At 39.2% G+C, this 17,655-nt stretch overlaps 1 protein-coding gene across 3 annotated transcripts in view; it reads left to right on the forward strand.

Moving 5' to 3' along the window:
- The window catches only part of HELZ (helicase with zinc finger), a 115,592-nt gene extending 110,335 nt beyond the window's left edge, over positions 1-5,257 (forward strand). For all 3 annotated transcript variants that reach the window (XM_029079693.2, XM_029079694.2, XM_039914243.1), the window contains exons 32-33: positions 1,705-1,957; positions 3,785-5,257. In XM_029079693.2, the coding sequence (XP_028935526.1) occupies positions 1,705-1,957; positions 3,785-4,119 (588 nt within the window). In that variant the 3' untranslated portion in view covers positions 4,120-5,257. The remainder of the gene's footprint in view (positions 1-1,704; positions 1,958-3,784) is intronic.
- The last annotated feature ends 12,398 nt before the right edge of the window (positions 5,258-17,655 follow it).

The raw sequence follows: 17,655 nt of genomic DNA on the forward strand, positions 1-17,655 counted from the left end.
TTCCCCCAAATTTGCGTTTGCTAAAAGACACATTAAAAAAAAAACCTCATAACTAGAAAGGGTGAATTGGTGGGAAAAGGTTGGAATCTTTGGGAAAGAATACAGACTTAAAAGTTAGAAGATGTGGATCCTGATACACCAATTATTCAGTCAATCAATCAATTAACCAATCAATTTAGGGCCCTGAAATGGCATTTGCCAGTTTTAGAAATACATTTTTCTCTCAACAAAATAGGGATAATACTTTCTAATCCCTCCCTACACCACAGGGTGTTGTGAGAATAAATGTGAAATGAATACCCTAAACTAATTAGAAGAAAGGTTCTTTGAAAATGCTTTTGAAATCTAAAAGATTGTTGCTGATCTGTCACTGGAATACTCAGATTACCTATTTTAAAATTGGCTTCAACGCAGTAAATCTCTTCTTCATTCTCACTCTTCAGCTTCTCAGTTTTACAGTGCTTTTCACTTGTTCTTTTTCCCTAAACCCCTACATGCCTTGCCAGCGGGGGAGGCTGCTTCCCTCTAAGGTTCCCACTCTTTCCATCCTGTTATTTTTCTTTTTTTACAGTTGTTCTTCCTTTTCTTCCAGTTGTTCTTCCTTTTCTTCCACCCCGTCCTTTCCAGTACTCTTTCATTTGTGAATTTTGACTTTCCTCTAGTCAGCCATCGACTTTTTTCCATTTCACTTGAAATTAGAATTTGAAACAGTGTGTAACATGGTTCGCAATAAAATGTATGCCTCTCCCCCTTAAGCACGCCCAATATGTTTACGTGTTTATCTCTGTCTGGAGAGATGTCTGAAATGAAATCTGTGTGCAGAGACTGTCACAGGGTCACACTCTCCCAAGCCTGGATTTCAAATCACTTGTTTATATTTTTGCTGTCTAAGTCAGAAGGCAGATGTTTCAGGTATTTTCAGTAGAGTGTTGTTGAGTAGTGTTAGCTGTTGCTTGGGTACAACCTTCCTTTTTGCTTTCCTTTTGAAGCTCTTAAGTGTTTTGACAGGTGGACTAAACTGGACATATGATCGTCCACTATTAAAAGTAGGATTTGCCAGTCAGCCCTTGTGACTAGATGTCATTACTTGACAAAGAAAGGAGTACTGTGATTCCAATGCTTAGAAATTTTTTGCATTGCATTTTGGCTTCAGGTTACCAGAAAATGTGTTGTCTTATAACTTTCTTTGAACATCATTTAGTCATTTGTTAGTAATAGAAGCAGTCATTGATCTCAGTGGTGAGATCTGGCAGTTTCTTCCATAAGTCCTATACTAGGCTGTGCACCTACAGGGCACTCAGTAAATAGTAGGAATGAAAGGCACTCAGTAAATAGTAGGAATGAAAGTAGAGATTCCGTGTTGATTTGTGGACCAAATAGTTTTATCTCAGAATTGTACATAATAAAGTAGATATGTTGTCCAAGTCTGTTTGCCTTTGGGATGGGATGGGCAGAGAAGAAGGTTGTTTGGGAGCATTGTTGAGTACCTTTAGAACCTTCTGTGTTTTCACTCTCATCTCTTAATTTTTGCTGTTTCTCGTTGGGTTTTGCAGAATTAATGTGGAAGGAAATGGCTTGATGCATGTTGGTTACCAAAGACCCAACCAGCAGTAGAAGAGGAGGAAGGGAAAAGAGAGATGGAAGAATAGATGTTTACAAATTTTTAACCTACTAAATAAAGAATCTTTTTTTTTTCCTATGCAGTATGAACCACGAGGACCAGGCAGGCCGTTGTACCAAAGAAGAATTTCATCTAGTTCAGCCCAGCCTTGTTCTGAAGATTTAAGCACTCCTCAAGACAGTCTTGCTCAGTGTAAAGAGCTTCAGGACCATAATAACCAATCTTCTTTCAGCTATTCATCACCTGAGTTGTGGGTCAATGCCTCCCCAGCTGCCCCCTATCAGAACATTCCATGCAATGGATCCAACAGAGTAGTTCCGCCCAGAGAATTGTTAGGTAAGACCAGCCATTTAATGTCGTATTTCTCCAAGATTCCCCATCCCTAGACTCGTTTGTTTGTTTGTTTTGTTACCCAAATCTGCTGCTATGGGCAGTTTAGATAGTCTCTCCTCCTTGGAATGGATAGCTCCCTAGACTAGAGACCTGTTCTGTAGAGCTACACATCGTACTCTTGGCATGTGAAGGGAAAATTGAACCGTTCATAGGATGGAAGTGGTGAGTGTTTTTTCTTCCTGCTTAAGGTATTTCTGACCGGCCTTTGCAGTAAACTGTGAAGTGCTATAAACAATTTCTAAGAAAGCAAGGCGCTTTTGAATCTAAGTTAAATACGCTGCACTGACACTGATCTAGCAGTTGGGACCCCGGAAATTTCTGGGCACTATGAGTAACAGTAGTAGAGTGTATTGAACCCCAACTTCGTGCAGTGCATTGTACTAAGCACTTGGGAAATATAGAATAAATAAATGGCATGTTCCCTATCCAAAAGGAGCTGACTCTGAGGGAGACTAAGGTAAAATTAGTTACAACTAGAATATCAGTCACTCAATCAGTGGTACTCATTGAGCATTTATTGTGTGCAGAACACTGTACTGAGCATTTGGGAAAGTTCAGTACAACAGATGTGGTAGATGTGATCCTTGCCCACAAGGAATTTAGTCTAAAGAACCAAGAAGAGAAACTACTTTTCTCCAGAACTATTTCCCAAGTTTTACAGGAAATCTGGGCTTTTTGGTTTGTTGTTTTTTTCAGTCAGGAAACACTAAATGCCATTTGCTCAGTTCTCCTCCTCAAACCTGGACCGTGGAGGGGAAATCAACCTCTCTGTACCCCCTTCTGTAGTTCCATTGGGAAACTAGTGCCTGGCCATGGCGACATCCTCAGTGCAGTCTCCAAGGGGAGATTAGAGGGAGGACAATGCTGTGCTTCCTAAACTCCCAGCACAGTTGCCAGGAATGCCCCAAATGGTCCCATATTCCTCCAAATGGGTGTGTGCACCTTAGGCGTGGTCACTGTCTGCGTGGATTGAATTCTTCTGATCCGATTCTGTCTCCTGTTTCCAGAGGTCGGGGCAGCCTCTGGGGATGAACATAGTCCTCGACTCCTGGAGAAAATGGAAATGAGCTCTAGGGAATTAAGAGAGGAAGGGAAAAAAAACCCCTGATTTTTTGGTTTAGATTTATTTTACTTAGCTATGTTTGAAAATAAAAGAAGGACAGTTTACATTCACTCAGAGGACCACAGTTGCAGCACATTCTGTATTCCAAATGTCAGTAGGCATTTGTTGTTGGTAAATAAACAAGTTTTATTATTTTTGATGATAGAAGAACAATTTCTTTATAATCTGGAAGCAGTTAATACAAAAATTGTATAATTTAGAGAAAAAGGGACTGTTTGTCAGGTATAAGAAATGAATAATCCATATTCCCTGGGGTTCTCGGCTACCTTGACATTTTCCTTGGTTTTTTCTTCCCCCTTTTTTTTTGAATGGCATGTTTTTCCAGTTCATATTTAGTTTCTTGGTTGTTGTGTGGTGCAAATACAGAACACTAGGTTTTCAGATTTCTTGCCTGAATAAAAAGGAAAGATTAGGTAACCAATAGAAAAGGCTTAAGGAAACAAAAACCTGAAGTTATGTGACGGGACATCTATATTAAATGCAAGGCCATGCTCAGAGTACTGTCACTTATCTGCATCCTTTTGTTTGTATGGTAACTGAGGTCCCGGGTTATGTGAAAACCAGTTACCGCCTCTTGGAGAAGAACCGATGGATTTGACCCGCAGAGCATGCTGCTTAAACGAGTTGTGTTTGTTCCCCGTTTTTAGCTCCACCGAAGGCCGTAAAACCCCCCGAGGATCACCTGAAACCCGAAAGCCTCCAGCTGCCCAATTCCTTCAACTATAATGTGCTGCAGCACCTCGGTCAGTTCCCACCCCTCATGCCCAACAAGCAGATGGTGGAACCCAACAACAACAGCAGCCAGCAGAGCGTCAGCGGGAACAAGCCTGCTATGTCCTACGCGAGTGCTCTGCGAGCCCCTCCAAAGCCCAAGCCCCCCCCTGAGCAGGCCAAAAAGAATAGCGACCCTTTGTCTTTGTTCCAGGAACTCAGTTTAGGTAGTTCATCAGGTAGCAATGGCTTTTACTCCTATTTTAAATAATCTGATTATATATATATATGTATATATACATATATATATATATTTTTTTTAAAAAAGAAAGTACTTGTTTTCCTTTCCATTTGTGTCAGTAGGTTTAAGAAATTCGGGCTTCACCTGTAGTCGCAACTCTTCCCTTTGTTTATATTAGTAAATATATCACTTAATTGCTTTGCTGCTAGTCTTGCAACTAAATTTCTAATTCCATTCTTTTGCTTTTTTGATGTGGGTCAGAGATTTGACCGCTTTTATGTAGAACAAAAAGATTTATAATTTGTGTAATGTTCCACATCTGTTGCATTAAGCTAGCAGCTGAGAGATTAATTGTGCAACTATAAAAAGGAGAAAAAAAAGTTTGTCTAAATTGTATTTAAAAAGAAAAAAATTGTAAGTAGCATTTACATTTATTCAGTAACATTAGCATACAATGCTGGGTTTCTGTACCAGAAATGGCCAGTTCATGTACAAATGTATGTTATTTTTGCTTAAATTCATTTAATTTTTTTTTAATAAAGGGGCAGCATCTTTAAATACTTTGAGTTTTATCAGCTTTTTTTTGGTGAAAGGATGCTGCAATCTAAGACTTTTAGAGTTTTAGACTCCGTTGATGTGGTATTGTTATCTCCATCCACTGTAGGATAGAGTTGAAGGCATTCTCTACAGACCCATTTAGTATGCCACTGTTTTTGCAAGATGCCAAAAAAACATTGGGATACTTAAATGCTCTACATTTTATTTTTAGACAAGCTACTAATTCAGGCTTGTTGGTAATGTTAATTTGATAGGTTTTTTTAAAGAATCATGAAGCTGAAAATTAAATTTTTAGGTATGTTGGTGCTTAGTAGATTTAATAACTATTTTAAAAAAAATGCGTGAATTTAGTAAGTACTTGGGGTTTTTTTTTCCACTATGCATGTGTAAATGTTTGTAATCTGGCTTTTTTCTCCCACCCTCCAACCCTTTTCCCCATCCCTCCAGTGGTATAAAGAATTGTGCCGCTTATTTTTTTTTTCTTCAGTAAAACTTTGGTACATTATTTGATGTTTACATTAAAATGTGAGATTATACAAGGAAATTCAAATATTTTGCTAACTGTTTGTTTGAGGAACATTATTAAAGAAGAGATATAATGTTTGTCAAAGCTGTATCCAAATTCGTCTAAATCTTCACTGGAGTAGAAATGACCCTTGTTTTTCCATGTGCATTATTTCTTTCAAAAACCCGCCACCGAACTGGTCCTTAAAAATGTTCAAACTGAAATAGATGTCTTGAGCATTCTGCGGCCGAAGAAATTTTCCCAATAATCTTTGGACAAAATCCGAAGGTGACAATTTTACCCTTAAAAACTGCGGTCTTGTACACTGTTAATTCTTTTGAAGTGAGGCATGTATTTATTTTAGTTTCTCCAGATGTAATAGTACTACTTTTTTACTCCAGAGAACTCTTTAAATCGTGAAATGTAATTATTTTCTAACAAGATGAGACTGGGCATTATAACAGAATCAACCCAGCCATAATGATTGTATAAAGGCGACCCATCAAAATGCAGTCTTGGTTGTTTTGGGACTGCTTTTTGGGCGGGTCAGCTTCTATTAAAAGTGTGTTTTTGAAGAAGAGTTGGGAAGGTACAGAGCTGAAATTTATCTCTTTAGACCATTGGGCTCATTGGTTTGGACTAAAGTTGGTTTGTTTATTTGAGCCAATCTCCCTCCAATCCTGAAAAATTTAAGTGAGGGAGAGTGCCTTTGGTTAAACTTCAGTCAAATACAGGATGAATGGGCATTGCCTGCTCTATGCAAACTGAGTACAATCAGTTGCATTTAGTTTCTCACTGCAAGCTGTGATTTTTTTTTTCCTGTCAGATGACTGATTTAGATGCTGTGCACTGCAGAGGCTTAAATGGTTAGAATAAATCACAGTTGGAAAACCTAACCAGTGGGGAACAACACATTTTCTTGACATAATCTAAATAAAACAGTGAGCTGTATAATTTATTTCTGAACCTAGGTAATCAAAAGCAATGGAAAGAAGAACCTTCTATCAAACATGTTGGGCATTTCAGCATCTAACAATAGTTTTAAAAATAGCTCCTTTGAGTCTAGGAGTCCACATTTGCATAGGTGAGTTTTCTAGACTGTAATAGGCTCCTGAGAAAGTGTGCACGATTACAACAGATGCATTTTGATAAATGTAAAAAAAGCACTCTAACATCAGGGGGTTCCAGACATCTATTTCTCTAGCACAGTTTTTTGATTGTGTTTACCCTACTGGAATAGGAAAAATTAAAAAAGCGGTTGTTAACCCCAGCTCCTTGTGGCTTAGGTATGGAGAGGGAGATGCATCGTACTATGATGACGATGGAAGTTAATGATACAGGAAATAACTATGTTGAATTGCTATATCCATTTTAAGTAGTATGTCTAAAAATTGGTTAATTGTAGCTGCTGAGTAATCCCATGAGATTGAAGTGTCGTTGTTTTCATGGGGCAGGTGTTTATTTGATTTTTTGATCATCTCTGGTCACCATCCAAATTTGAAAGTTACCATCTCTTTCAGGCTCTGAGTGGCATTCACATAGGTTGATTTAATTTCTGACCAGCTTGGGCCTTTTAACCCCACCAGCATTGCTACTCACCCTCCGTTCTCCACAGTAACTCTCCTCAAAACCTCCTTGTGTTGTTTGCACGAGTAGCTGGTGACAGGGAGGAAAACCTCGGAGTGGATTGTTTGAAGCCGACAGTACAGCATTTACTGAAAGAAGCAGTTGCAAGTTTAGCAGCAGTAATGTATTGGAAAGGGGTGGGATGGGCAATGCAGGTTTATGCCTGCCTGGACTCTTTGACCAGTACTTGCATGCACCAATTAGTAAAATAAAATGAAGACAATATCATAATTATTTATTATAGTAGTTTTAATCTTTTAGCCAGTCAGGCTTCAAAAATGTACTTTACCATCAGCATTCGGGTGTATCATTTAATTTCCTTTCTAGGGTGGAGTCCTGCCGAATGGTGTTCATTGCCCCAGTGATTTTGGTATTCTTCTCTACGCTCTTTACCAGACATGCCCTTTTCGTGGGGGCAGAGGATGGAGGGGGTGGCCGGTGGAGATAATGTTTGTTCATGAATTTTTTTCACTTTTATTTGCACTTCGGATTACATTTTTGGTCTAAGTCTTTTTTAGTTAAAATTGATTAAAAAAATAAAACTTGGGTGCTGAAATACTCTAAAGGTGAATTTTTGTAAAATTTGAGGGAAATCCACCTAGCCATTTTGGCAGGTGATATGATAATGCCTTTTACCTCTGTCTTTTGAGATTTTACATCTCATTTTCTTCTTGGAATATTGTTAATTGCTTAAATGGCATATCAGTAACCATTTGACTTGCCTCCTTACATTACTCTAGGCCATTTTGTAGGAAACAGTACACACTGCTTTATAAACCCCTTGCATATAGACGCCTAGGAAAAAGTTTTTTCTGAGATCTACGGGACTCTAATAAAGGTAAAATATATTTTCATAGAATCTTAATAAGAGAATCGAGTATCTCATCGTCATAAATAGTGTTTTAAATTTAATATACCCTTGCTTCCTCCCTTGGGAATGTATTGAAGTTGTTGAGAAGATTCATTCTTTATTTCCTGACTCTTGGGCTAATGGTTAATTAGTTACTCAGTAATCAATCAGTTGTGTTTTTTGATCACTTACTGTATGCAGAGCACTGTACTGAGCATTTGGGAGAGTACAACATCAGAGAGTAGGTAGATGTGTTTCCTACCCACAAGGAACTTTCATTGTAGAAGGGGAGACAGATGTTAAAAAAAAATTACAGATATGTATATAAGTGATGTGGGGCTAAAGGTGGGTCCCAGTGCAAGGGCAATGCAGAAGGAAGAGGGAGTAGGGGAAATGAGAGCATAACTGGGGAAAGCCTCTTGAAGGAAATGAGATTTTAGTAAGACTTTGAAGATGGGGAGAGTGGTGGTCTGTCAAATATGAAGGATTTCCAGACAAGAGGTACAGTGAGAAAAATTATGGTCTTCAGTGAATTTCACATTGGTTTAACTGGTGATGGCATGTGAGGGAGTAGAATGATAAATTTAGACTAAATCCTTGAGTTTATGTTAAGAAATCCACATTTACTGAAATGGCATTTAACTTCTAGACAAATGCTTTCCTTAGCAGCACTCTTTCAGTTTTTTTTCCCAAGTCTTCTTAGAAAAAAATCAGGTTAAAAAGGTCAGTGTACTTGGAATATCAGAAGAGGATATTTGTGAGATCATATTTCCGAGGTTTTTAAACCTCTTCCCCATTTTATGGTATGTACATTTGGTGCCCAGCATGTTTTCTTATTTTTATAATTTCTCCCTTCCAACCTCTGTCACTCTCATTTAGTACTTTAAAACAGACCCTCTTTCCTGCCATTCCTCGATAAGCATTGCCCAAAATGTATTTGTTTCCACTGCTTCCCTATATCTGGACATGTATTTTCTTTCTAACCCAAGCCCCAAGCATTTGGAAATCTTGATATTGCCCCTAATTGATTCGTAGAAAAAAAATGCCCTCAGACATCTGCTTGAAACTGAACTCAAAGTGCAGAACCTGGGAATGGCCCAGAGGCAAGTGTTCGCTTACTAGTTTAGTGCCTGGTGACGTTGATGCAACTGAAGTCATGATCCCTTTCCGAGGGGCATGGGTGACCGGGGGACTTGGAGCATATGTCGTCCTTGCCACTTGCCTTCATTTGCAGTTTGAGTGTGTCTTGGCATTTTTACTCATGTCCTCATTTGTGACTTAGGTATTCTGGTGTCTGAGAAATGTATGCTGTTGCTATTTACAGGTATTATAATTTTCTATTTAAGTGCATATTTAGGCTTGTTACTAGGCTACTATGCATTCTATTATGTATTATTATATGTTTCCTTTGCATTTGAATGTAGGCCTTTTAAATTTCAAATTGTTCCCCTTTGTATCTTATAGTAGTCATTTGGTGTTTGGAGTGGTTTTAGGTAGCTTTGAAATTATTTTGTTTTTCTAAACTGGCCTAAAACTGTTTTCATTTTTAAAAACCCATATTATAAAGTGAGAATCAGTATTTGGGAATGAAAGGTGACAAGTACATTAAATTTTTAAATATACATTCCACTGTATCACAGAAAGATCCTCACAAAAGAATATAGAATAGCATAACACAAAACACAGTGATGAATAGAAGAACCTTTGGAAAACACGATAACATGTGCAGATCAAAGTTGTATTTATTGAGTGCTTACTGTGTGCAGAGCACTGTTCTAAGTGTTTGGGCAAGTGCAGTATATCAGAGTGGCTAGATATATTGTCTGCCCACACAAGGAGATTAGAGTCTAGAGGGAGAGATAATAATGTTAATAAATAAATTAATGGATTATGTATATGAGTGCTGTGGGGCTGAGGATGGTGTTCAGATCTAAATGCAATGGTGAACTATAGCTATAAACTATAGCTCCCATTTCCAAGTGGTGCAACTTGCAAATCCCTCCAAAAGTCGAAATAAATGAACTCAGTTCTGCTATAATGGGTGTTGGCCCTACACATTTTGGCTTGGACACGCTTCGGAAATTAGGGAACATTTGTCCAACACAAACCAAGGTAGATATAGAGCAACCCGCTCTTCGAAGAAGTGGTTGAGCATTTGCATGGCATAGGGCAAGAGTGATATCATTTAAGTTTTCCCTATCACAGGATTTGGCATTTGAGGATAAATAAAATATACAAATTTTTAAAAGGGGCAAAATGCAAATGAAATGGGATTGGCAGGTTAACCTGTTGCCAGATATTCCGCCTTTAGGTGCATCAAGTTTTCCAAGAACAAAATTGTTAGGCTGAGGCCACCTTTTGGCTATTTATGGATCTACGTTTAAAGTTCTTGACAGACTTACTCCTGATCCACTGATTTCACCCAGAAACCTGCAGTCAGCTGGGAGCAGGGCAACGTTTGTTTGTATTCTCTTGATTTCAAAAAAATTACCTGAAGAAATACTGAAAAGAGCATTACAAATTGCCTTTTCAACTAGAGAATGGGTCCCATCTTTAAAAGTGCATTTATTTCATAGAATCCGTGCACTTTGTCATTTAACCGGGACTAAGTACACATTTGTTAAGTTCTCATTTCCTGTAGTAAACTTCCAAATATTGCCTTAATTTCTACTTAATTTGCAATTAAAAGACAATACTATAAAACAAACAAAGCAAACCGATATTAACATTCTTCCTTTGAGAAAACGGCACTAAATGAGAAGCCAGCATTAAATGGATTTTCCTTTTTAAAATTTTAAATATCCATCAATCAATCAATCAATCATATTTATCGAGCGCTTAACTTTGTGCGGAGCATGGACTAGGCATATGGAAACTACAGTCTAACAGAGTCTGTAAATGTGTTCCCTGCTATTTGTGCACAGAACTGATTCGGAGAAAAAAAAATCTAAATTTCAGATACATACCACTAGGGGTGGAATTTTCTAAGTAGTAAAATCCTTGGAACAGAAACTTAGTTTAACCCTATGGAAACAAATGCAGCTGGAGAAATTAGGTAGATGTATATTTGAGTGGTTATATTTGAGTGGTGATTCATGATTTTTTCAGATTGCTAGACAGACCTTTTAAAATATTTCCGTTTTTTCAACAGTGAGCCTTTGCATGCTTCCAAAATTAAAATTTAAATTCTGTGAGCCATCTTTAAATCTCAGAATATAAATTCGTAAGGCTTCACTGTGAAATTTTCATTAAAGAGCCAGACTTTTGTAATTGATTTTTTTCTAAGGTATTTGTTAAGCGTTTACTATATGCCAGACATTATTCTAAGCCCAGGGGTGGAAAGTCCCAAATGGGACTTAATCCCCATTTTACAGATGAGGCGCAGAGAAGTTAACTGACTTGCCCAACGTCACACAGCAGACAAGTGGCAGAGCTGGACTGGTCAACCCAGTGCTTAGTACAGTGCTTGGCACATAATAAGCTCTTAAATAGCATAATTATTATTATTATTATTATTATTCTGATTCCTCAGCCTGTGCTCTATCCACTAGGCCATGCTGTTTTCCACTAGGCCACATTACTTGCCATTGATTCTGCCCTTCCTCCCCAAGAGATCCAGTATTAGAGAGACAAAGTGGAGTAAAGCATTTGTAAAGACTCCAAAGGGTATTGTGCTTTCTTGCCTGGCTGGGTAGATGTTGAGAAGAATGCTAACTTTTTTCAACCAAGAACTCACCCTTTGTGTGTGGGAGATCCTGGTTAGTGGGGTGTGCCTCAGGGATTATTTTCACTTACATATTTTATAAATGCATTGTTTTGTATGAGAGAGAGACAGAGTGAGTGAGAGCGAGAGAGGGAGATCGATCTTAGACCAGGAACTAGATTTGGCATCCTTAGATGTGAGTGCAGTCTCTAAATTCTACATTCCAGGACCAAAGTGAAGCCATGGACAGCCTCGTTTGCCCACTTTCCAGTGAATAGTTTGTCGATTTGATGTATCAAAGTGAACGTGAACACTGCTTGACTTTCTTTTGAACTTTAAAACAAATATATTTCATTTGTTTTAAATCTCCAGCCATGTCTGCATGAGAAGCCTGGGCTGCTACTTGGGACCCTAATTTATGGGCAGAGCAGTTCTGCCTGGTTTCACCAGATGGTTGACCATATCGCTTTTCTCTGTGCAGACGTTCTCTTGGTTTTTTTCCACCTTTGATGACAAATGAGTTCTGATTTAGCATGCTTTTGCATTTCGAAGACACAGGTGATAGGTTTAAATTTAAATGCGGGGTTGAAAAACCTGCTGACTTTTTGGTAGGGTTCCCTTTGGCTTATAGGCATGAAGGAATAAGTTCCCCAAATGAAGACATTTTAGGTAAAATGGTTTGGGCATCTTTTTGGCATTGCTTTCGGGAAGAATATGGAGAATTCATAGCTTCTCTAAACTCCCTTGCTCCTTTATGATTGAGTTGTTTAAGGCTCTATCAAGTAGCAGGAGATGGGGAAGAAACTGTGGGGTGCGAGAACCAACTCAGGAGAGTTTGGGGAAGATGGGGTAGCAAGACCTGTGAGAGACCCAACCATGGTTTATATTTATCCCACAGCCAGCTTTCCAAGGTCTGGCTCTCCCTGGCCTCCAGGTACTTCTCAGAGCTTATCCTTCTACTGTACTCTAAGGAGGGAGAGATCTGATGGATGTTGACTGGTCAGAAACTCCTGATGCCTGCCTAGGGCTTGGTGATAATCAACTAACAATTCTTGTTGCTGTCTTATAGCACGTGGTTTGTATTTTTGCTGACTACAAAGCCCAGAATGGGAAATCCAGCTAAGATTAAGTGAGGGTAGAATTTTTTTCCTGGCCAAAGTGGGGAAGTTAAAAAGAAAAGTGTGAAGTGTAAAGGGAATGTTGAAGTTATGTTCAACGCCGCATCAACATAATCGATGCTCCCATAACTGACACTTGGGCACAACCTTCAGACAAAGTGACCTCTAAAATCCTCTGCCCTTTGAGCCAGTGCCCTTCACTGATAGACTCCATAGAGCTTCTCTTGGTACCTGCTTAAGTTTTTGGGTGGCTTGTTTTTTACAATTTGTTCATCCTTTTGGGATTAGAAGCATGTGAATCCGGTTTCTAAATTTACAAATACTCTAACCCTTTGCTACCTTCACCGCCAAGGGAGCCTGCTGTGCATGTATAAATGGATTCAATCAATGTCAATCCATCGATGCTTTTGTTCCCAAACCTAGAAGCAAATTACATAAGCAAGTAAAAGCGTGACTGTCCATCCCTGGCCTCTGCCATAATCAGCCTGTGGTTCCTTCTTTTTTAGGTTGTTTTGGCGTATATATCTACTTATATCACGAGGGTTGCATTCTTGCAAAACCTCACATTAAGGAAAACTTGCCCTGAAGTACTTACCTGTTCCAGCCCTGGAGATGCATGCACACAGGTAGCTTTTCACAACATTGTGGCACACTGCATCCAAACAGGCTTGCCTTGTTGGAAGAACATTCCCTAATTTCCAAGTGTTCTAACCAAAATGCAGAGTGGAAGCCTACATTATTGGGGAACCAATTTTATTACCTCTGCTCTAAGGTTTTGGTGCAGCAAGCACTAGTGCAGTTCAGCTCATTGGGTTTTTAGTTTCCATGGGTTTTGTTTTACTAAAGTTTTAAAGAGTGAAAGGGATTTGCTTTCAAGCAAGGTTGGAATTCACAGAAAGTCTGTGTGAGGGAGAGGGGAAAAGTAGTGAGCCTCCCAGACCATTCATGAGTGTGCTGCATTTACATTATATTTTAGTAAGACTTCATTTCATTAGACTGACTCCACAATCCTCACTGACAGATGCTTGCAGATATTAGCTTCCAGTTCCAAATCTCCAACTTCTGCTTTTTCTGAAGGTATTGTTCCCCAGTGGGTTTTGGTAGCATCAGAAGAAGGTAGGATGATTTGAAACACCTCCTTACTATGAACCTGTTTAAAGAGGGTGAGTGTTGCCTGAGTTTCACATGCTGCTTGATTTCTTCGATCCCAAAGCCAGGCTTTGTATGGGGTCTGTTATCCAATGACAGGTTAAAACAACAATATGGCAGACATCCAATTCTTATCCAAAGGCATACTTTGTTCACAGGATTGGAGGGATAATTGCTGCTTGGGAGTGATTAAAAAAAAAAACTGCAATGACTTTTAGGGAAAAAATCCTAGCTTTTCAGTCCTGTAATACAAAAGTTTGGGTAACATTTAAGATTTGGATTTTTTTATTTTGTGAGGTGTTTTTGGTTTTTTTTTTTTTGCAATTAATAACATCCCACCTAAGATGCTGCAATATTGATGGCCAAGAAGCTTTGTCTTTTAAAATAAAAGTGACTATGGTGTATCATAATGGTGATCATCAAGGCATTCGGTAGGATTAAATCAAATTGACCTGTCAACTATTTTGATTTTTCGTTACATGCTTTGAGATTTGGGGTCTACGGTACCTACAGTGTAATTCTCGTCTTGGTGCAGTCTCTTTGTTTTTAAAGATTAATGGTAACATAAAATGTATTTTACTGCTACATTTAAAATGTATTTATAATAAAAATGCCTTTTTAATAAATAATGTTGACATTTACCAGCGTATTATGTGGAGACTGCAAGTCACTCCCTCCTCCTAGGCAGCTCACCACCAAGCACTGGTCTGTCTAGGATCAGGCCGGGGGTTTTCTCTATAGTGGTAATGTTTGCGGGAGGGAGGCCTTTATCATGTAACTGAGAAAACAAAGATTTCACTTGTGAGATTCAGACTGGTAAATTTCCCCAAATGTGTGATTTTTCTTAAACCCTGTAAATACAGCAGCCATTCAGGAGTTGTGGTCCTGAAAGTTTGAGAATGGCCGCAGTGACAGATGACTTGGTAAGCCTATGTTTTGTTTTAGATATTTGGCATGTCTATTACCAAAAAAATCCCCAGATAAACTCTTTCTAATTGCCTTTGATCTTTAAAATAGATATGATGGATGGAAGAATGTCCCACACATGTAAAATTTGGAATTTTTGCATTTACGAAGCCTCGTTGTACTCCGGAATTCATGACTTTCAGTAGTTTGCCTGCAGAAAGTCATAAAATCTGAGGAGAAAATGGCCTGAGTCACAGTCTCCCTGATTTTTGTTTATGAAATTTTCTCAGGACCTGTTCTGATGGCAGTATGCAGAGCAATATAGCTATGTTTGAAATGCTTTTTGGGCTCTGGCTATTTTGTTTCTCACATCCTCTAGTATTGTAAATCAAGTTGAATACACTCAGCCCTTATCTCTAATTTATTTTCCTTATCAGTAATTTTAATGTCAGCGGCTCTCCCTGTAGACTGTAGGCTCCATGTGGACTGGGATCGCATCTACCAATTCTATTATATTGTACCCTCCCAAGTGCTTAATACAGTACTGTGCACACCGTGCTTGGTAAATGCCATTGATGGATCGTCTGGTACTGAGTTCTCGGGAGAGTACAGTACAGTAGAGTTGGTGGACAGGATACCTGCCCACCAGGAGCTTGCAGTCTAGATGGGGAGACACACTAAAATAAATTACAGGTAGAAGCAAAGGCAGAGTATAAGGTGACCTACATAAACGCTGTGGGACTGAAGGTGCGGTGAATGTCAGATACTTAAGGAGAACAGATCTAAGGGTGTAAGTGACACAGAGGGACTGGGAGGTAGGACTTAGGGAAAACCTCTTGGAAAGGGTGTGATTTTTTTTGATGGCTACAAGAAAGATCAATATAAATTATTCTTAAACTGGATTTCTTCCTCTCATCTTCTGGTCAAACTGACTTAAAATATCACAGATTTGTGATAATTTTTTATGGTATTTGTTAAGTGCTTTACTCTGTATCTTCTAAGAGTGCCTGTTGCCTTTATCTTGCCTATAATTTAGGTCTCTTTGCTAAGTATCTGTGGGACAAGGAACAGGTTTAAACTTTATTATTTTGCTTTCCTCCTAGCACTTGGTAGAGTGCTTGGCATAAAAATGACATTCAGTAAATACCGTAACTATTATTACTACTTGACTATTATGTAGCATTGGTGCCCAAAGAGGAATCTTTGTGAAGCAGGCGTTAGTGGAAATAGAAAGCCAAATGGCAAACATTCCCCTAATAATCAGAAACTGTGAGACACAGCTGTTCCAGTTTTGAATGATGAATGAGCATAAGGCTATCGAGTCCATGAGATTTATTGGAAAGAACATTGGTTTGAGGAGCAGACTGCACTAATATGGTAAAACAGCAATATTTTGGTAGTACAGTTTACCATACATGTGGGTTAGAGCTTGGCCCCAAATTGACCCAAGTGGTCAAATCTCCTCTAACATTGTTTAACTGGAAAAAACAAATAGCTTCACTCATTCATTCATTCAGTAGTATTTATTGAGCACTTACTATGTGCAGAGCACTGTACTAAGCACTTGGAATGTACAATTCAGCAACAGATAGAGACAATCCCAATCCCAATACCAGCTTCTGAATGGAGGGTGGAGAGAAAGCACCCATTTTGTAGGGTTTCAAGAAGCTTATGTTTTTATATATCTGACAACCATAACATTGGTAACATAACAATAACATAACATAACCCCCTGGTATGCTCCAGGAATGCCCTCTGCCCTAGCCAGAGCTGGCCAGAGAAAAAACAAACTGCCCTGATACTCTGCTCTTTTTTTGTAGGCCCTTTCAGTTGGTAAGGTGGAAATGAATGGACAGCTAATGGATGGTCAAAACTGAAGGTAATAATATTGGTATTTGTTAAGCACTTACTATGTGCAGAGCACTGTTCTAAGCGCTGGGGTAGATACAGGGTAATCAGGCTGTCCCATGTGAGGCTCACAATTAATCCCCATTTTACAGATGAGGTAACTGAGGCACAGAGAAGTTAAGTGACTTGCCCACAGTAATAGCAGTCCTGCAGTCTCTCTCGCTGTCAAGCTAGTTCCTTCCCCTGTGGGGACCAATAGGGAACGGAAAATTTAAATGCTCCTGTGAAATGAGCCGAGAATGTGCATTCCTGAGCATTTCATGTTGTATTGGCGATGTCAGTCTGACTCTTCGTTTGACAGCTTCACTTGGGTGAGGTCACAGAAGCTGCCACCTTTAGCACATCTCCGTTCTGTCACCCAACCCATCTTTCAGAGCACCAGGAAAGCGATTAAAAGAATTTTCCTTCATATGAAGCTGCACTTGATTTTCAAACCACAGAAGGAGGTAATTAAATTGAATAGAAGCTGCAGCATCCAAATTATCTGTGGTATTATCCTCCGCTTAGCAAGCTCATTAAAATTGATGCCCTGGAAATTGATTTAAACCATTGTTTCAGGAAGTGGTGTTACCAATCGCTGAGACGGAACGAGCAAAGCATGGCTAGACAGTAGCTTTCTCTTCCGAGACTGCCAGGTGGTTGTTAGCTCTCATGGGGGAAAGTAATAGCAAGTGGATAAGGAGGTCTCACAGAGTAAAAATGCCCAGCCAGCTGGCCTTGGCACCTCACTGGCATCCTCTCATTGGTGGAAGACACCACTTATTTTACCTTATTGGGAAATAAGGTTGTCGGTAGGACTCCCTGCTCCAGATTGGGCGAAATCTATTATACCTTCTAAATTTAGAGGACCACTGAGATCGCTATTGGCTGGGCGAGGTATTATATAGTAATATAGTAAGAATAACAAGTATTTGTTAAGCGCGTACTGTGATAATGGTGGTGACTGTTAAGCCCTTATTAAGCACTGGGAAAGATACAGTATCCAATTCAGTATCTATCCCACATGGGGCTCTCAGTCTAAGGAGGAGGAAACACAGGTATCTTATCCCCATTTTAACAGATGAGGAAACCGAGGCACAGAGCTGTTTAGTGACTTGCCCAGGGTACCCAGTAGTCATGTGGCAGAGGCAGGTTTAGAACCCAGTTCTCCCGACTCCCAGGCTTGTGTTCTTTCCACCCCCTTCCTAGAAGCTTAAATGGCGCTTACAGTCCCCCTCCTTTTTGACCAGGAGGCATCGATTCG

Source organism: Ornithorhynchus anatinus, chromosome 15, assembly GCF_004115215.2.
Source record: "Ornithorhynchus anatinus isolate Pmale09 chromosome 15, mOrnAna1.pri.v4, whole genome shotgun sequence".
In the NCBI taxonomy this organism is placed as follows: domain Eukaryota; kingdom Metazoa; phylum Chordata; class Mammalia; order Monotremata; family Ornithorhynchidae; genus Ornithorhynchus; species Ornithorhynchus anatinus.